At 61.2% G+C, this 20,309-nt stretch overlaps 1 protein-coding gene across 17 annotated transcripts in view; it reads right to left on the reverse strand.

The window, feature by feature from the left end:
• Positions 1 to 1,716: 1,716 nt before the first annotated feature.
• Positions 1,717 to 20,309, reverse strand: part of DPP9 (dipeptidyl peptidase 9) — a 38,288-nt gene continuing 19,695 nt past the window's right edge. For 5 of the 17 annotated variants that reach the window (XM_070622657.1, XM_070622658.1, XM_070622659.1 and 2 more), the window contains 12 exons: positions 20,154 to 20,254; positions 18,848 to 19,025; positions 18,436 to 18,598; positions 15,899 to 15,978; positions 13,301 to 13,453; positions 12,725 to 12,860; positions 11,225 to 11,370; positions 10,147 to 10,293; positions 8,464 to 8,616; positions 7,768 to 7,910; positions 6,129 to 6,240; positions 1,717 to 2,512 (listed from right to left, as the gene is read on the reverse strand). In XM_070622657.1, coding sequence (XP_070478758.1) covers positions 2,420 to 2,512; positions 6,129 to 6,240; positions 7,768 to 7,910; positions 8,464 to 8,616; positions 10,147 to 10,293; positions 11,225 to 11,370; positions 12,725 to 12,860; positions 13,301 to 13,453; positions 15,899 to 15,978; positions 18,436 to 18,598; positions 18,848 to 19,025; positions 20,154 to 20,254 — 1,605 coding nt within the window. In that variant the 3' untranslated portion in view covers positions 1,717 to 2,419. Of the gene's footprint in view, positions 2,513 to 6,128; positions 6,241 to 7,767; positions 7,911 to 8,211; positions 8,347 to 8,463; positions 8,617 to 10,146; positions 10,294 to 11,224; positions 11,371 to 12,724; positions 12,861 to 13,300; positions 13,454 to 15,898; positions 15,979 to 18,435; positions 18,599 to 18,847; positions 19,026 to 20,153; positions 20,255 to 20,309 lie in introns of all 17 variants that reach the window. The other 12 variants (XR_011540731.1, XR_011540733.1, XR_011540727.1 and 9 more) reach the window with 3 other exon arrangements.

Raw genomic sequence — 20,309 nt, forward strand, 5'->3', positions numbered from 1 at the left:
CCCAGCTGCCAAGCCTCCTGAGGCAACTCCAGTGCCCCCTTTCCCACCACTTTTGTCATTCCGTGACTTGTGATTAGTTCCCTCCTCCACTTTCTTTCACGGGGGATTAAGTGAAAGACAGCTTGCTCCTGAGATGATTTTAAACATTCATTGGCTGAGCTTCCAACCTGTAAAACGTTTTGAAATCGGTGACATAGTTCAGTTTGCAACATGTATGACAATGGACTGGTTTCCTTCATATATAGAGTGTCTACAAATCAATGAGGCCAACTGGTCAAAAGAAAGGTGGGCAAATGATTACTAGTCAACAGATGTCATCAAACATGGAGATTCCCACACATAAAAGAAATCTGAATTCAAATTACAGTGGGATGACATATTCACCCATCAGAAGGGCAAAGATAAAAATGCAAACACCTAGTACTGGGGAAGGAATGGAGACGCAGACACACTCCTCCCCTCTCAGCAGGAGTGTACTCTGAGGCATTCTCTTTTGACGGCAATTTGGCATTCTTCAAAATTAAGAATGAATATGCTTTTTGTTAATTCCTAGAAATATATTCCTAGAATAGTTTACCCTGTAAACTCAAACATATGCCCCAAACAGGCACCAGGCTGTTTCTTGCCGTATCACTTATACCAGGGCTTGGCCAACTTCAGCCCGAGGGCCAAATCTGGCCGGCTGCCTGGTTTTGCAAATAAAGTTTTATTGGCACACAGCCACGCCCACTCATTTACATACCCTCCACCCCCTCATTTACATACCCTCCCTGCCTGCTGGGAACTCCTAGGGCAGAGTCGAGTAGCTGGGGGAACAGACTGGCCTGCAAAGCCTAAAATATTTACTGTTTGGCCCTTTACAGATAAAGTCTCCTGACTTCTGATTTATACTGACTTACACAAAAAGCCAAGAATAACCTGTTTTCCTTTGATAGGTACCCAGCAAAATAAATCATGACGCATTCACAGGGTGGAAGAGAATGCAGGTATCAAAAATGGAGATTGGGGAGCCAGCCCTGGTGGCCTAGTGGTTAAGTTCAGCACGCTCCACTTCCGCAGTCTGGGTTTGGTTTCCGAGCACGGACCTACACTTCTCTGTTACCGGCCATGCTGTGCTGGTGGCCCACATACTAAAAAACAGAGGAAGACTGGCACGTATGTTAGCTCGAGACAATCTTCCTCAGCAAAAAAAAAATAAATAAATAAAAGCAGAGCTTCCTAAAGATGGAGGGTGACCGTGCGGGGCAAGGCCATCCTGCTGTTAGAAATTCAAGTGGAGAGTGCTGTCTGCATGGCTGAGTGGCACAGAGACCTGGCTCTCTTGGTCTCTCGGTTGTTGGTGTTGGGACAAACATGATGAGGTGCAGGGCCTGCCCTCCCTGGTCGGCGGTTCCTGAGCCCTGAACCAGGGAGTGAGGCATCTGGACAAGCACAGATGCAAAAGGTAGTAATGGTGGCGGGCGGCGGTGGGCCGGGCGCGGCCAGGAGGATGTGGCCTGGGCTGTGCTGTTGCCCTGGGGGCTGGGGGACCGGCTGCGGCCACATCCTGTGCTGGGTCCCTAAGTGACACGCTTGGCGGCATCAGGGCGGCTGGGACCGTCCCCCCTGGACCACTGATGAGGGTGGGGCATCTTCAGCGAGGGGCAGGCCCCCCCCCTTCAGAGGAGCCCCCCACGAGCCGCGGGGCCGGGAAGGAACCTCACTGAGGCTGGTGGCCACGCTTCCATCTGGAATCGTTTAATGAGTCGACTTCTGACACGCATAATTATAAAAGAATAAGAATCGACAAAAATATTTTCTTTCCATAATATGTAGAGGTGGTTCGTTTCTGGTGGGGCTTTTTTTTTTTTTTGCTTCTGTTTTGCTTTTTGCCCCTGGCGGAACTCTTGGCGGGGAGGGAAAGGAAGGAGGAAGGGTCACCCTGAGGCGGGGATGGCGCCACGGCGCCCCCGGACCCTGGTGTGCGCGTGCGGCCGCCCGGGGGGCTGGCTGGGTCGCACCCCGCGGGCCAGCGGCGGACCCCGATTCTAGACTGAGGCCCCCTCGTTTCTGTCCTTTAAACAATGATGAAAAACACCCTCCAGAACAAAACGCGGGGATGCGGTGGGCGCGCAGAAAGGCGGTCGCATGCTCCGGGCCGCGGGGGCGGGCCTCTCCGGTGGCCGCGGGCTTGACCTCCTGCTCCCGGGCGACACGGGGACAGGAGGGGATGGCTTGACAAGCGCCTCGTGGGCGCGGCCTCGTCTCTCCCTCCCGGCGACCGAGAAGCAACAGGCAAGAACCCAGGAGCATCGAAAACCGAGAGAAGGCGGGGGCGCGAAGGCGGCGCCCCTGGGCGCGGCGGGGCGGGCCACTCGGTCCCCCGGGGGCAGCGGCGGCGGAGCCACTTGTGCTCTGGACGCGCCGGCGGCCGCGGGGCTCAGAGGTATTCCTGGAGAAAGTGCAGCAGCGTGACTTCGTAGTGCTCGCCGGACTCGGGGCAGCGGATGCTGTGTCGCTCGTTGGGGTAGATCTGGGGGCAGAGACGGCAGGGCTGGTGGCACCGAGGGACCCTCCCCGAGTCGCTCCCCACTCCGCACCCGGAAGCCCCTCCGCCCCCCTGGCTCGGGCGGCTCCCCGGGGCCCTGCCACCTCCCATCCCGGGTGGACGGGGCGGACGGGGAAGGGCAGACGCTCTGGAACCACAGGCCTGGGTTCGAATCCCCCTCTGCCGCCAGCTTGCTGTGTGCCTCTGGGCGAGTGAGAACCTCTCTGGCTGTGGCCGCCCCCCACAACCGGGAGAAAAATACGGCCCCAGCGGGGTCTCGGCGAGGCGCTCACACGCACGGCCCCGGCGCGTAAGGAAGACCAGAACCCCGACAGCCGCGGTCCCCAAACCCCATCTCGGCGGAGGGGGCGGGGCGGCAAATCAGCGACAGCCGAGCCCCCACCCCAGCCATTTCCACTTCACCGAAAGGCCTCGTCTGCGCGGTACATGCCAAGGCCCCCAGGGCGCCCCCCTCAAGGCTCTGCCAAGTGGTTTGTGGGCCCTCACACCATCCGAGGGGGGTCATCCCCAGACAGGGACAGGGACGTGTGGGCCCCCAAGGCTGTGCCCAGGGAATCAGCGGGTCCCTGAGACCTGGCTGGTCAACATCCAGGCCCTTGGGTGGATGGTGACAGGGCGCAGGTCTTGCCTCTGGCCATGAAGTGAGGGCTCTCGCACCCCAACTGTTCCCTGATGGCACCTTGGGGCTCACGGGACAGGCGTGAAACCAGTTCCAGATTCACCTCAAGAACCCAGCCGCGATCCCACACTGGGGCTGGGCAGTCCCAGGGTCAGGCCCCATTCCTCACCTCTTCCTACCAGCAAGCTGGGTTTCTAAACCAAACTATTCCTTCCTCTCCCGGCCCACGACCACAGCCTGGGCCCATTACCCTAGGAATGCATCAAACTGCTCAGAGGTCTCCCCTCCTCTACCTTTGCCTTCTTTAATCCGTCCCTGGATGAATCACAAGTCTGACTGCACTGTGCCCAGCTCAGACTCCTCTAAGGCCTTGGCAGCCTGACATCAAGAGCCGGATTCCTGGGTCCTGCTGCCCCTGCAGCCTCACGGGCCCCACTCCTCTCTGGCCCGGGGCACCTGCTGCCTGGGGCAGACCCTGCTGCCCCCAACCCTTCATGCCACCCTGGGTCCCGGCTGCCTGGTTATTTCTTCCTCCCTGTGGGCTGTGAGGGCAAGGAGGGGGTCTGTCTGGGTCCCCACTGTGCTCCCAGCCCCGCTATTTCAGGGTGTCTGAAACAGAAAGCGGGGTGCACTCCATTGCCCCCAAACACTGCCCCATCCCCAGCTCAACCCTAACGGTGTGCTTTTTCTCACTTTCAACTTCTCCTGGGGAGGTAGGGGCACAGGACTCGGGACCCAGCCCCAGCACTAAACGCTTTTCCCGAGAGAACTGGCCTGAACAGCCTCAGTGGAGATGGAAGTCATCGAGCCCATTTCGCAGATGAGCAAGCAAGGCCCGAGGTTCATGGACCTGCCACCCACGGCCACACAGGGAGGCAGTGGCTATCCAGCTACCTGGTTTAGGATTTTGGGCTCAGAAGGGACACTCGAGGTTCCATGTGGGCCCCCCTGACGTCTTTGCCCTGACCTGCAGCTGCCTCTGATGTTTTCGAGGAGCGCGTGTGGTGAGTGGGGGCTGCCACCAGCACCTGGACAGCTATGCACCCCCACAGGGTGCTCTGCCTCCCTCCTGCCCCCTCTGGCAAGTGTGTGCCCAGCCACAGGTCCCCGAGGCCCAGCCGTCCTGCCCGATGACCCTCCATTTCCCCAACTATTGAATGGCAACGTGGCACGCCCCAACAGATCAGAGTGCATGCAGGGGACCGGGAAGCAGGAAGACTGTGGCAGGAGGTGTAACAAAATCCAGCCCACTCACTTCCAGCACTCCTCCCGAATCCGCTGGGCCTCTTGCTCCCCACCAGGGCCCTCTCTCCTGCCAGGACGACTGACAGTGGCTCACGTCCCACTGGCCCCTGGCTACAGGAGAGCCAGAGGGATGCTGGTCACACGGCAGGGAGACCAGTCACAGCCCTGCTCACAGGCCAGGACACCACAACTCACCCTTAGAACAAAAGTCAGTTGAGGCCCCGCCCCCTTACTGCTGGAGCCCCACCCCTCACCTCCAAGGCCCGCCCTCTTACTGCTGAAGCCCAGCCCCTCACCTCCAAGGCCCACCCCTTACTGGTGAAGCCCCAACTCTGACCTCCAAGGCCGGCCCCCTTACTGCTGAAGCCTCGCCCCCACCTCCAACAACCGCCCCTTTATTGCTGAAGCCCTGTCCTTCACCTCCAAGCACTGCCCTCCCTGAAGCCCCATCCCACACCTGCAAGGCCCGCTCCTTTACTGTGGAAGCCCCGCCCCTCACTCCAAGGCCCACCCCTTACCGCTGAAGCCCAACCCTTCACCTCCATGGCCCACCCCCTACTGCTGAAGCCCCACCCTTCCCCTCCAAGGCCCACCCCTTACTGCTGAAGCCCCACCCTTCACCTCCAAGGCCCACCCCTTACTGGTTAAGCCCCGCCTTCACTTCCAAAGCCCACCCCTTACTGAAGTCCCACCCCTCACCTCCAAGACCTGCTCCTTTACTGCTGAAGCCCCGCCCTTCACCTCCAAGCAATGCTCTCACTGAAGCCCCATCCCACACATGCAAGGCCCGCCCCCTTACTGCTGCAGCCCCACCCCTCACCTCCAAGACCCGCCCCTTTATTGCTGAAGTCCCGCCCTTCACCTCCAAGCACTGCCCTCACTGAAGCCCCATCCCACACCTGCAAGCCCCGCCCCTTACTGCTGAAGCCCCGCCTTCACCTCCAAGGCCCACCCCTTACTGCTGAAGCCCCACCTTCACCTCCAAGGCCCACCCCTTACTGCTGAAGCCCTGCCTTCACCTCCAAGGCCCACCCCTTACTGCTGAAGCCCTGCCTCCACCTCCAAGGCCCACCCCTTACTGCTGAAGCCCCACTCTTCACCTCCAAGGCCTGCCCCTCACATGCCGTCCACCCACCACCCCTGCCCTGGTTCCAAGCTCCTTTGGCTTGCTCCCGCCACCCTGGTCCTGTCCAGGAGTGGCTCCCTCCTACTCATTTCCTGTGCCTGGTGTCAGCCAAGCGGGGTACCACCACCAGGCCTAGCTGATTCCCCTTAAATGTCACATCCCCAGGGAATTCTCTGATGCCAGTCAAGGTGACATCCCCTTAGATGCTTTCAGCACCCGGTACGCTTCCTCCAAAGCACGTTTCTTGGTTTGAAACGAAACATGTGCACAACAACTTCGGTGCCATCCAGCTCCCTCCACCAGGCCATGAGGTGGGGTCTGGCTGCCCCTGGTGTTCCCGGCACACTGGGCAGCGCTGACCGGGAGCGATCAGGATGTGACCGCTGAATAACAGAAGAATGCACGTCGCCACATGGGAGCCGGGGGGCAGTGTGGAGCACTCGGGGTGCGGGTGGAGGCGGGCAGTGGAGGGTGAGCCACAGATGGCCTGGGAGGTGGCACACGCAGTGGGAGGCGGCTCGGCCCGACCTGCGGCTGCCCACCCTGCCGGCTCCTGGGGAGGGGCCTGGACACGTCCAGCAGCCACCCACCTGGAGCTGGTAAGGCTTTCCCGCTCGGATCAGCTGGGAGACGAGGAAGTTTGTGTGGAAAAAGTGCACGTTCTCATCCAGGAAGCCGTGCAGGATGAGCAGGCGGTTGGGCCTGGAAGACAAGGGCGGGGCGAGGGTCTGAGAGGGGACCTCCTCTCCCGGGGCCCCGAGTCCCTCCCCAGCCCCAGCGGCAGCGAGGACAGAAGCAGCAGCTCGGCAAGACGGTGGCGGGCTGGAATGCTGGGGCACGCCTGGCGGGTCTGGGGGGCCTCCTCGCTCCCTTCCAGGCGGGGAGAGAAGAGGGGCGTGCGCAGGGCTGTGCGTGGAATGCCCTGAGCTGCAGGGAAGCTTCTAGAGCAGCGCTGTCCCATGGCACTCTGGGAGGATGGAATGTTCTAGACCTGTCCCGCCAACGTGGTCTCCACCATCATCACCATGTGTGGCTGCTGGGCACTTGAAATATGATGAGAGTGGCCAAGGAATTGTACTTTTTAAAGTTTGATTTTCGAAAAAAATTTATTGAGATGAAATTCACGTAACCTAAAATTAACTCATTTAAAATTTTTTTTTTGAGGAAGACTGGCCCTGAGCTAACATCTGTGCCCATTTTCCTCTACTTTATATGTGGGACGCCTGCCACAGCATGGCATGCCAAGCAGTGCCATGTCCGCACCCGGGATCCGAACCGGTGAACCCTGGGCCGCCGAAGTGGAAGATGTGAACTTAACCGCTGTGCCACTGGGCCAGCCCCTAAAATTAACTCATTTTAAATCAAATGATCCAGGGGCATTTGGTGCATCCACAGTGCTGCGCAACCATCACCTCTCTCTTGTTCCAGAACATTCCATCACTCCAAAGCAAACCCTCACGCCCGTCAGCAGTCGCTCCTCATCCCCGGCAACCGCCAATCTGCGTCTGTCTCGGTGGGTATACTGGTTCAGTGAATCTGAATTTAAGCGACAGGGGGGCTGTGGGCTCCCGTGGTGGATGACACGGGTCCAGAGCACTGGGTCCCGAGCTCGGCCGCATGCTGCATCCCTGGGGGGCCCAGGCCACACTCCAGACCAAAGGGACAGCCTCGCTGGGAGGGGGCCCAGGCGGGGTCGGCCTGTGACAGAGCCCAAGAAGGCCATCACAGAGGTGTGGGACGCACGGTGCACGGTCCCCAGACAGAGCCACACCGGGAAGTGGCAACACCATTTTCTTTCAATCAGAGACCCCGAAGCCAGTGCCAAAAGCGTGACGTGGGACATGAGAGCCGGTCCGACAGACCGGATGTTATGACCATTGTGGACCTGTGTCGCGAGCCACAGAGTCAAAATCTGCAGGACAGAGGCCGCCCAGGTTCCAGACCGACGGGTGGGCCCATGGCGGGCCGCGTGCTTGGGGGATGGGGGAAGCCGGTGCATGCCAAGTGGCGTGACTCTACACCCTCCCTTCCGTCTTCCGGGGGGCCTCCCACTCCTCTCTCGGAGCGCCCCGGACGCCCCCTTCAGTGAGGAGCCGCGACGAGGGACGGCTGCAGGAGGGGACGCGAGGCACAGGCAGACAGGGAGGGCGGAAGCCACAGGAGCGCAGCGGTGCGGGGGGCCAGCCCGGGGCCTGGGGACCTGGAAGGCCGGGCGGCCGGGGGCCTTACTCGTTGGGCAGCTTCTCCACGTGCAGGGCCACGGACCCCGCCTCGTAGCCGACCTGGTTTTTCTCCGGAACATCCATATAGCGTTCCGTGTACCCTGTGTCGTAGGCCATCCAGACCGTGACCGGGGCGCCCGCAATGGCCACCTGAGGGCCACAGGGGATGGACAGGCAGAGAGAGAGAGAGAGAGAGGAGAGACATACAGGCAGGTCAGGTCCCGGGGCCTCCCCAGAGGACGTGAGGAGCGGGCATGCACGGGCGCTGGCGGGGAGGGGCCCTCAGACCGTGTGTCCCCCGTGGACCGTGCGCTGTCGAGGGAGGGCGGGACCGGCCCCTCCCTGGTCCCACTGCCTTCCTGCCTCCTCCTCCTCATCGCCGCCCGCGGTGCCCTGGCAGTGCGGCTGGCCTGGGGGCCCCTCCCCCGACGCTCTTCACACCATGCCCCACCTCTGCCCATCCGAGGCCGGGGTCCCGGGCTCAGCCTCCCACAGAGAGCTGCTGGCGGGGTTTTGTGCAGCCGGATGCCATCCTGGGGTCCGCAGTGGCGGGCAATGAGGAGGGGGGCTCGGCCCCATGGGGCTGCTGCGGGGAGAAACAGCCACGTGGCAAGGCCCCTGCCGAGATGCCTCCCCTGGGGGGGCGGGCTCCGAGGGGCCCGGGCCGGCGCGGCAGCCAGGAGGGGGCGGGCGCGGGACCCACCTTGAAGACCTGGGGCTTGTGGATGAGCCCCATGAGCGAGAGGAAGCCCCCGTAGGACCAGCCGTGGATGGCGACCCGGCTCAGGTCGATGAAGCCGTACTTCTCAGCCACGAACCGCAAGCCCTCCACCTGGTCCTCAATCTCCACCTGGCCCTGGGGACGAGGCCGGGCACCTCTCAGTGGCCTCCTCCCGGCCGCGTGCCCTGCTGTCCCACCTCTGTCCCTTGCGGGGAGCCCTCTCCTTCTTGGATAGAAAGCAGCTCCCTCCGGGCCCCGTTCAAACCCTGCTCTGGCTGAGTGACTCGGAGAAAGTCATGCCCCCTCTCTAGGCCTCAGTTTCCTCATCCCTAAAATGATGGCGTTAACATGAACGAGACCCATTTCACAGCGGGCAGGAGGATGAAACAAGATAGTGAGTGTCTTGCACTTAGAGGCCAGGCACACATTAAAGCTCCATGAATGGCTGGCATCCGCACTGTCATTGTCATCACTAACACTGTCACCATCATCTCCATCCTCGTCATCACCATCATCATTGCCACCGTCCTCGTCATCTTCACCACCATCCTCATCATCCTTGCCGCCGCCACCACCACCATTATCACCGTCACCACCACCACCGTCATATCACCACCATCATCATAATCACCACCACCACCCTCATCATCACTATCATCATCGTCATCTTCACCACCATCCTCATCATCCTTGCTGCCAGCAGCACCATCATAACCACCATCCTCATCATTCCCACCACCAGCATCATCACCACCATCACCACAGTTGTTACTATTACCATTATCACCATCACCACCATCACCATCACCACCACCACAACCATTGTCATCACCATCACCACTACCTCGTCACCATCACGTTGTCATCATCACCACCATCATCACCACCACCACCATCATAATCACCACCACCACCATCATCATCACCACCATCTTGCCACCATCATCACCACCACCATCATCGCCACCACCACCATCGTCACCACCACCATCATTGTCACCATCATCACTATCATCACTACCACCACCATTGTCACCATCATCACTATCATCACCACCGTCATCATCATCATCATCACCATCACCACCATCATCACCATCACCATCAGCACCATCATCACCAGCATTAGTATCACCGTCATACCATCGCCACTGTCATCACCATCATCACCGTCACCATCACCATCATCACCACCATCACCATCACCATCATCACCAGCATTAGCGTCACCGTCATACCATCGCCACTGTCATCACCATCATCAACGTCACCATCACCATCATCACCACCATCACCATCACCATCAACATCATCACCATCATCACCAGCATTAGCGTCACCGTCATACCATCGCCACTGTCATCACCACCATCACCATCACCATCAGCACCACGGCTACAGCCACCACGCCCTGTCTGGCCCAGCCCTCGGGACTTCCTGTCACTCGGGCCTGTGCTGACGTGTCTGGCTGGGTCCCCAGGCACCAGGCGGGATGTGTGTCCACCTGTCTCCCAACGGGGTGCAGCTCAGAGCCGAGCAGCAGAGCAGATGACCCCTGGGCTCCCGAAGGCTGCCCCCTTCCAGCCGGCACCCGGCCAGCACCGGCCCTGAGGAGGTGCCTCCCCTCCCCACACAGGCAGGCCCGGAGCGCGGGAGAGAAGGTACCATTTGGTTTTTCAGGGCCCCCTCGAAGCGAAGCCCTCGCTGACACGAGCCCCGGCCGTCGATGACCACCACGGCGTAGCCCAGGGACGCCAGCGTGTTGAGCCGCAGATACTTGATTCCTTTGAAGGAGTTATTCACCAGCTGCACCTGTCGGGAGGAGAGGCGAGGACATGGGGCTTCGGGCGGGTGGGGAGACATCCAGCGTGCGGCCCAGGCGGGACGGGCCAGGGCTGGACGGCCAACGCCAGCCGGCTGCGTGGCGGGGGGCTGACAGCCTGAGGAGGGCGCCTGCACTCTATCACGAAGGCCACGGATGGCCTGGAAGGGCTGTGGACGCGGGGAGTGACAGGTCAGACGGGCCCCTTTGCCCTAGGCCCCGTGCTCGGGACGTGCGACAGAGGGGAAGAGCCTGACAGGCTCCGTCCGCGGCCGGGGCCTCTGCGCCAGGCCTCCCTGTAGCTAGTGCCCTGTTGCTTCAGCTCCCTTCTGCCTCCTTTCTCCCCTCAGTCATCTCGCGAGAACAGATGCAAGCCCTGCTGGCGGCGGGCGGCTGTGTTCTCCGAGGAATGGGATTTAACCCAGGTCCTCACTTTGGCACTTTTAATATTCAGGGCCGGGTCATTCTCTGTCATGGGGCAGCCGGGGCACGATGGGGTGTGGACGGCATCCCTGACAGCCACCCGTGAAACGCCGGGGGCAGCCCCCGCTCCAGTTGTGACAAGCACAGCTGCCCCCAGACATCGCCGTGTCCCAGGGTGCAGAACCCCCCGGGTGAGAAGTGCGTCTCAGACGGACCTGCCTGGCCCTGTCCCCTTCTCCAAGCACTGGGCCCAGGACCCAGGGCCACCTCTGTCCCCACGAGGTGTCCGGGGTGAGGGTGGGTCACTGCGGGGCAGGCAGCCCGGACAGACACGGGGATCAAGGGGGCTTCCCAGAGGGACAGGCAGCATCAACAGGTGAGGGGAGGCTGCCTGGGGGGTGGGCTGTGCGGACACCCGGAGGCAGGAGAGGGAGGGACCCGGAGCCCGAGTGCTGAGTGGGGAGGGGGCGGGGCACTGGGAGCAGGGCCGGCACCCACCTGGGGGCCTCCATACACGAAGAGAACGGTGGGGTGCTTCTTGCCCGGCTGCACGGCGTGCGGCTTGTAGATCATGCCGTAGAGACGCACGTCGGCCCGCGTGTGGAAGTGGAAGATTTCCGGCGGCACGTAATCCGGGGGGCAGCCTGCAGTGACAGAGTGGCTGTGGTTCCCAGGGAGGCCGGCTCGGGGCGGGAACACGGCCCAGCGACACCCACACTCCCCTGCTGGCCCAGGCGCACCCCATTTGTGCTTGCCCCCGGTTTAAATCCGAACCCGAGGGCCGCCAATGCGTCTGCGCCCCATGAGCGCGTGTCAGGCCACACTCGGGCGGGAAGGTCCCCAGGGTGCCTGACGCTCGCTGGGCTCCTGCAGGGCCGCCGCCACCTCTGGGATGTGACTCATGGCCAGTGTGGTGTCCACCCTGCTCTGATTTTTAGGGTTGCGGAGCGACACTGGTTTGCAGTCAGAATGAGGAGAAATCTTTCCTCAAACTCATTTAGGCAACTAGGGCGAGTGGACTCAAAAATCAAATAAATGAACGGTAACGTGGGCCAGGGGTCGTCAGATGTGCTCTGTGCAGGGCCAGAGCATGAATATTTTTGGCTTTAAGGGTCATCTGCATCTGGTGCTTCGGCTTGGCTGTCTCGGCCCTCAAGTGGCCACACAGTGCATAAAGGATAGGCCCGCGGGCTGCACTCTGCGGCCTGGTCACAGAGGCAGTCACAGACACGGCGAGGCCGGGCGTGCCGGGCCCCAGCCCGCTGTGGCAGCCCAGGGCTGGCACAGGCGGGTCCTTGTCTCTAAAAGCAGGCAGGGCTCCTGCTCCGTCACGCCTGGGGGGCACGAGGAGTCACAGTCCGAGCTGGGGGATAGAGGAGGCATTTTATTTGCTTAGATGCCAAGGCGTGACGATGGTACAAGATGCTTTCTAGTCCGTCCAATGCCCCACCTATGCCAGGAATTCCTATTGCCTAGAATGTTCTGGAAATCCAGCTGGGGGAGGTTGGGGGTCAAGGAAGGGCATCCTTTTAGTGAGAGGCGCCTGTGAGCTGGGCCCCACACGGGCACTGACGTCCACCCTATAGACGGCCGTCGGACCATTCTGTAGATAAGGAGATGGCCCTGTGGCCAGCATGGGGACCGGGGCCACCAGAGCAGAGCCCTGGCTGCACTCCAGGCTCCTGGGCAAACTCTCAAGCTGTCCCCTGGGGCCCCCCTCATGACTGTTCCCACCCCCCACCCCCTGGCTCCTTCCACAGACAATGGCTTTGCGTGTCTGCTCTGCGTAGGCGCCCTCGGGGACGGCCGCCATGAGGACGAGGACGCCTCGTCCCCTCTGCCCCTGTGTCGGGCAGAGCCGGCTCCTGAGCTGAGCCTGCGCTCCGTGGGTCAGCCACAGACGGTGGCCCAGGAGTGAGACTGCGTGGGGTCACAGTGCCCGCGGGACAGTGGCGGCCGTGTGGGAGGATGAGCTCCCGGGGGCTGGGGGCTACTCACTGGCTGCCTCCATCATGCTGGCCCAGAAGCGGGGCTGCTTGTGCAGAGGGTCGTCGTCGGGCCCGCTCAGCTTGTAGACGTGCACGCAGGGCGGCGTGCCCACGCTGCTGTAGTGGCTGACGAACATGTCGAAGTTCTGCGGGCGGACGGGGCGCTGAGCACGGCGCCACGCCCGCGCCTCCCCGTCCCCGCTCTGCTGTGGCTCCCTTGGCCCCGTCGCCTGCCAACCTTCACCGCCTTAGCTCTGGGTGTTCCCTCGTTTGGACCTCAAAACCCTACCCACACGGGTGCGTGCTACAACCAGCAACACCATTTTGCAGAGAAAGAAACTGAGGCTGAGAGGAGTCTGTCCCCTGGCCAGGAGCCCCGGGGGCTAACTGACGGGCCCGGGGGTCAGACCCAGGTCCATCCAATGCTAGAGCCCACTCATCCCGCTGGCCCTATGGCTGGCAGCCTGCCACCAGATGCTCGCCCTGGACTGGGAGTGGCCCTGTGCACGGCTGCTGCCTGACGTTCTAGAATGTTCCAAGAGGTGAAGGGTGGGTGCGGGGCCGGCGCTGTCGGGGAAACACCCACCTGGCTCATGGAGCAGCTGTGGGAGAAGCCGGGCGTGGTGAGGCGCACGACCTCGCCAGCCGACTCGTAGCTGACCACGTAGAGGTGGTGCTCCAGGGGCGTGTCCTTCGTGCCCTGGAAGTACACCAGCTTCGTCTCCTCGTTGACCCAGATCTGCGGGGGCACAGACGCCTCGTGACACGGCCCCAGGCTGCCCGTGCCTCCCTTCCCACGGTGGCTGCGGGAGGCAGCTGACGCCCAGGGGAGGGGTCCTGGTCCCCCTTGCTGCCCCTCCGGAAGGGCCCGCGTGCTGCGTCAAGGGACCCGTCCTCCCCCAGGATAGCTTTAGCCTGCGGGCTGGAGAACTGTCTGGGAGAGAGGTGCTTCTCACACCCTGTGGGGCAGCAGCAGACCCCGAGAGAGCCCAGCTGGCTGTACGTCCTCGACTGTGACTTGGAATCAGAACTCTGGCCCCACACGGCTCCTCCCAGGCTGCCTGGAGCCTCGAGTGGGGGGCTGAGGGCGCGGGGCCTGGGACAGAGGCTGAGGGAGGGGCCGTCCTGGGCCCTTGGCACGCCAGCCACCAGCCCTGGTCCTGAGTGGGGTCGGCCCATCCCTTGGAGTGGGGTGATTGGTTCCTTAATTATGGCACAATTCTGTGGCCACACAAAACCATTTTCAAAAACCCCTACAAATCCCCTAAAACAACGGTGCCATATGCGTCCCATGGAGACGCGTGGAAATAAGACAGCTGGCAGTGACATGCCCCCACGGTCGCTTCCCAGGAGGGGTAGAGGCGACGCGGCCCGGGGTGAGGATGGAGGGGATTCCGACTTCAGTCTTATCTAGAACTAGTCAATTTTCACAACAAACGCCAACGTGTTTGTTGTCACCAAACTCTTCAAATAAATGCAGGTTTTGTAAAAGTCGAGAATGTCATTGGAAAACCCCAACCACATGTAGTCACGCACCAGTTCTGTCACAAGGACGAGACACGATGAACAAGGGGGGAGAGAGGTGTCCTCCAGGGAGTGGGACCCCCGAGGCCGAGGGGCCTTCACGGGGGTGGGGGCGCCAAGACAGCAGGGCAGGTCAGGGCCGCTCCCGCCACCAGCACGGCCACCTCGAAGGCAGACCGCGCACAGCAGCACACGGGGACAGCAGAGGGCCACGCTTCCCCTTTTCACTTTTTAAAATGCTGCTGCTGCTTTTTTTCTTAGGGAAAAAGATAAGGTGTGCCAACAGTAAAACACTCACGATGACAGAGAAAGGTTTTCATGCCAGCGTGCGTGTGTGCCAGAGGCTACGAATGCCGAGGGCTCCAAGTACTGAAAACAGAGTCCTCAAGGGGCAATTCTGCCCCCCAGGGGACGTTTGGCAACCTCTGGAGTCATTTGTGGTTGGCACGCCTGGGGCGGGGCTGAGGTGGTCCTGGCATTGAGCAGGTGGGGGCTGGGGATGCTGTTCAACCCCCCACAGAGCCCAGGACGGCCCCCCGCAGAGGACGTAGACCCGAAGCGGGGCAGTGGCGGGGGGAGAGACCCTGCTGTGAAGATGAGAGGACGAGAACCACCTGATGGTTCTCTTTGCAGAGGAAGAGGCTGGGGCGGGGCAGAGCCGGGCTGCGAGCTGGGGGCGCCTCCGGCAGGACTGGCTGCAACCAGGGCAGAGCCATCCTTTCTCCCGTGGGTGGCCAGCCTTCTGCTCTCGCCTCGCACACAAAGACGTGAACATGAACTCCAGCAGATCAGACCAGCTGCAAGGTTTGCCAACTTGACAAGACAAAGTGATGTCTGTGTGCTGACATCTCGGATGTGCCCTGGGATGACCTCAGAGGGTGCTCGCCTACAACTGGGGCTGCCGGGTCAGACGAGCCACACGCTGACGTGGTGGTAGAAGCCATGTCTGCCCCGAGCGGGCTGCACTGGGGTGCCTGGCCCGTCTCCTGCCCCTGTGCAGCACGCTGCTGCCCCCACCTCTGGACTCGAAGAGTGCCTCCACCCCCTCCTCGTCGCTTGTATGGTTTCGCTCTTTACATCTAAGCTTTGGGTGCTGGTGTGAGGTAGGGATCCGGGATGTCTGATGGAGGGATCCCGCTGTAAAATCGGGAGTTCTGTACACCTGGACCCTGGTGAAGACACCGTGGTCAGAGGCAAAGTCTCGGCACGTGTTTGCGATGGTGCCTTTGGGGGAGTGGAAGGTCGGCCTCTGTCCTTGCAGCTGTGTCTTTTGTTCCCGATGCCCCCAGGGGCAGGCGTCGGGCTGGGCTCAGGTCAGGAGCCACAGGGCAAGGCCATGGTGGCACCAGGACTGTCCCACAAACTGGTGGAGCGGAAGGAGGCTAAGTGGCTACCCCAGGTGGCACTGAGCGTGGGCCAGGCCCCTCCCACCAGGATCCAACAATGGGCGCTCGCAACAGTCCCTGAGTCCTGGACCCAGCGAGTCTCCTGCTGGTGGGGACAACAGCCCCGGTGGCCCCAAGGGAGCAGAGCAGGAGGAAGGAGTGGCCGGGAGGGAATAGAGAGGGCACAGACTCGAGGGATCTGGGGGTGGGGGGTAGGGAGCATGTGTGTGTGTGCATGTCTGTGTGTGTACAAGTGTGCATGGAGACCCCGGTACCTTGGAGCCGTGCCTCGCCAACACCTCCCATTCACCGCTGGTCAGCGCGACCTCCTCCTTGATGGGGCATTTAAATTCATCTGGAAGTAAAGAAAGGCAGAGAGATGACAGGGGATCCAGGAGGCTGCGACACGGACCCCAAGGCACCGAGAAAAACTCCACCTGCACAAACCCGTCACGGGGCCCACACGTCCCAGGCCCGGGGGTTGACGCTGAGTCTGAGACAGGGCAGACCCAGGACACGGGCCGAGGGGGCTGGGGGAGCTCCTACCACATTGACGGGAGGCCCAGCATTTCCCAAGACAAACCAGGAAGCTGCATTTTTATCCGAAGCGCCCAATTCTAGACCCCCTGCAGGCCAAACCGCCCGCTCCGGGCCCTGGACCAGTGACCGCATAGGGCGTGCTGGGATCCTGGAGGACCAGACCTTGACTGAAACGCTTGAGGCGAGTGCAGGCTCAGCTGCATTTTACGATAGGTCTCCGGGGTGGAGCTCTTTGACTTTTCACAGGGAAATGACGATAAGGGATGTTTGTTGGCGTGTATTAGAAATTGAGAAGACAGTTCAGAACCGATGGCTAATGCTTCTTTCGCATCCTTTTGGGTCTAAAGCAAATTTTGGCAAACGTTTATCCAGGGAGGGAAAATGCCTGTGTGCAAATAACCAAGCGTGGGCAGACACAAACTTCTGGGGCAGCGACGCGGGCCAAGCGACATGTCACACCAAGATCCAGGAGGGCCAGGTGCTTTTCCTGTGTCCCTCCCTCCCTCCAGCGGAGGCTGGACATGGCCGGCTTTCTGCCCCTTCAAACCTTGGCCGGCTGCTCTGTCGGGCCCGTGGAGGAAGGCGCGGGGTGGGGAGCTGAGCTGCACACGCCCGCGTCGGGGCCCCTGGGGGATTCACCAACTACCGGCCTCCAGCCTCTGCATCCTCGGCCGGGCGGGCCCCCCAGTTCTCCCGCTGTCCCTGTGAGGCCTGGGCAAGGGCTCCGCCTGGCTGGCTGCCCTGCCTCGCAGCGCCTCCTCTGAGGCCTCCGCTCCCTCCTGCTCCAGTCTCTCTGGCCGTCTGGATTCAAGCCCACGCTGCTCACGCCTGCCGGCCCTCCGTAGCAGGGCCCTCCACTGCGAAAGCCCCCGTGCCCCCTGACCCCTCCTCCTGCCAGCTCGGTCCCTGCTGCTCGCCCAGGCCCCAGGCTCCTTGAAGGGCCTCACTCCTCCTGCTCATCTGTTCAACTGCCGCCTAGCAGGTGCGAGCCACGTGACAGGAAGGGCGAGCTGGGGCTGCGGGTGGCCCCGAGCAGAGTGGATGGGAGACCGCGGGTGCCCACCGCACAGGCAGGAGGCCCCTGAGGGGCACCCGCTGCGAGTTCTGCTCGACGACCACCAGGCAAAAGGCCCATTTCCAGAGGCGGAAACGAGGATTTTCCAAGGGGAATCTCCCAAGGTTAGCGGGTGACAGTGCAGTCTGACAGACAGACCAGCTGAAAAGCAAGACGCTGACAGTGTCAACGTCCACCCAGAGTCAAATCCACCCAGGGCACACTGCCACAGCCGTGACCCGGTCCTGTCACCTCTCCTCACCTCTCAGGCTACGCTCCACAGAGCAACCAGGGGAATCAGATATAAGATCAGTGGCAGAAGCCCAAGCCCTCACTGTGGCCCAGAAGGGCCACGTCCCCTCCCTGCCCTCCCTCCTTCCTCTTTCCCCCTTGTGCCCTCTGCTCCTCCTATGTGGGCCTCCTCGCTGTTCCTTCCACACGCCAGGCCCGGGTCTGCCCCAGGGCCTTTGCATAAGCTGCCCCACAGCCTAGAGTGCTCTGTGTGGCTACCTCTGCCACCTCCTCCAGGTCTCTGCTCAATGGCACATTATCCAGAGATGCCCTCCTGGTCTCCACTTCTAGAAAGAAGGCGCTCCCTCTCTAATCTCTCACCCTGCAGCATTTTCCTTCTCCGTGATCACCGCTCCCGACACAGTATCCTTCCTTGTTTGGGGATTACTGCCTATCTCCTAAGCTAGAGCACGGTTTTCCTTTTCTCTTTGTACAATGACATTCCCAGCACCAAGAGCAGGGCTTGGTGACTTTTCCCATAAAGGGCCAGATACCAAATATTTTCAGCTTTCCGTCACACTACTCAACACTGCCCGTCACACTACTCAACACTGCCGTCGTGGCAGGAAAACAGCCACAGACGATACAAAAGTGAATGGGCATGACCGTGTGCCAATAAAACTTTATTTACAAAACTGGGGGGGGGGCCGGACCTGACCTGCGGGCTGGAGATGGCCGATGCCTGGCGTGCAAAGGGCCTGGCACGTATAGCTGCTGAGTAAACACTGGGGAGTGACTGAACGAAGAGCCTGCTGGTGGAACCCCTGCCGGAGCGTGAGTGATTTGCACGAAGGGCGGCCGTCTTACTCATCGCGCCCCTCCCTTGCGGGGCGCGCCCGGCCACGGGGAGGGGTCCATGAACAAACAGTGCACTGAGCCACAGACGGATGACTGGACGTGCCACGGCCTGAGTCAGGCTTTGCTCACCTTCCCCGGGGCTGAAGGGCTGGGTCCAGTCGTAGCCGTGGGGCTTGAGAATGGCGGTGACCTTGTACAGGTGGCAGAAGCCCGTCTTGCACTCGTTGGCGCGGAGGAAGCAGAGCTCGTCTTCTCCCTCTGACTGGGGGAAGGGATAGAAGATGTCGTGAACCTGTCCGGGCAGAAGACAGAAGACGCGTCAGAAGGCGGGGGCAGAAACACGGCGCCCCGCCCCGCCCCGCCCGAGGGGGACGCTCCGACAGGGGGCCGGGCTGTGGTGGCAGGGAAACTCCGCAGACTCTCCCCGCCGCCCGAGCTCACTTCTCCCCTCGGGGGCCAACTCAGCCCCTCGCTGGCTTCTGCCCAGCTGGGGACCTGGGGGCCCAGGCGGGCTGCACCGCCGGCACCTCCCTGCCCTTACGTTGATCCACACGTCGGTGACCTCCTCGTACACCACGTAGGGCTGCACGTCCCTGGGCACGGCTCTGGCGAAGGCCGCCCGCTGCTCCTCGTCCTGGGTGGTGGGGATGAACAGGGCCGGGGGGAGGAGGACCAGCTGGAGTCGCTGCTGGGGCCGGTCCAGGAACATGGCCCAGGCACTGAGAGGGCGAGGAGAGAGAGAAGCCTGAGGCCTCAGGGGCCATCGGAGGCAAGCTGGGTGCTGGAAGCCACCTCTTTGCTGACTTCGCCTATGCCTGACCACGGATCATGGCGCCTGTTCTGGAAATGTCTCACATCTTTAAGACTTAGGACGGCGTTTCACAAACTTCATCATTTCCGCCAAATTCTCAGCCTGTGCATACTATCCTGTATTTCATACTTGGTTGGAAATGGACAATTTTTTAACTTAGATGTATTTTTTTTGTTTCTGTTTTTTTTGGTGAGGAAGATTGGCCCTGAGCTAACATCTGTAGCCTGTTTTTCTCCATTTTGTATGTGGGACACCACCACAGCATAGCTTGAAGAGTGGTGTAGGTCTGCGCCCAGGATCTGCGAAACCTGGGCCACCGAAGTGGAGCCTGCAAACTTAACCGCTACGCCACAGGGCCGGCCCCCTAAATGTATTTTAAATGGAGTCCTGTCGGCAGTACAAATGCCAAAAAAAAGCATAAAGACAGAACAGTGAAAACCAAACCAGAGAGGAGATGTGGATTCGAGCGTGAGCCCGCGGCCGGCTGCGGTGCTGGGCTGAGCCTGGCCGTCTCTGTGGGGAAGGGGCCTGGCAGGTGTCTGGAGCGCTGAAGGCACCTTTTTCTGTCAAGGGGCCAGCGAGCAGACATCTCGGCTTTGTGGGCCACACGGTTTTGTTCAAAACTACTCAACGCTGGCGGGTGGCACAAAGGCGGCAGGGGTGACCCGTAACCGAACGAGTCTAGCTGTGCGAGGCCATGTGCCCGTGAAACGTGACTCATGGACGCTGAAATGGGGATTTCATATCGTGTTCACATGTGATGAAACGTTCTTCTTTGGATTTCTCCCCCCCATCGTTTAAAGACATAAAAGCCATTCTTGGCTCGTGGGCCCCATGAAAATGGGCAGTGCGCTGGACGTGGCTCGCGGATGGTGGTGGGGGGCCCTGACCTGGAGATTTCTGTCCTTGCTGCGGGCAGCAGGGGTGGAAAGTGAGTGAAAAGCGGACCCTTCTATTCGGTGTCCCGTGTTTCTCACCCCTGGGTCCCCAGGCCCCGGCTGGGAATGGCTCGGATTGTATCCGATGGGGCACTCACTATTTGCCGTCGCGGGTCCAGCCGGCCCTCGCGATGTACTCCACCTTTGGGAACAGCGTGCCGAAGGGCTGCACCAGCTCCTTCTCCTGGGTCGAGATGATCTAAGGGGAAGCAGACTCGGTCACCCTCCGGCCTGACCACGTGCTGCCTGGGCCA

The sequence above is a fragment of the Equus przewalskii genome, chromosome 6, assembly GCF_037783145.1.
Source record: "Equus przewalskii isolate Varuska chromosome 6, EquPr2, whole genome shotgun sequence".
NCBI classification, from domain to species: domain Eukaryota; kingdom Metazoa; phylum Chordata; class Mammalia; order Perissodactyla; family Equidae; genus Equus; species Equus przewalskii.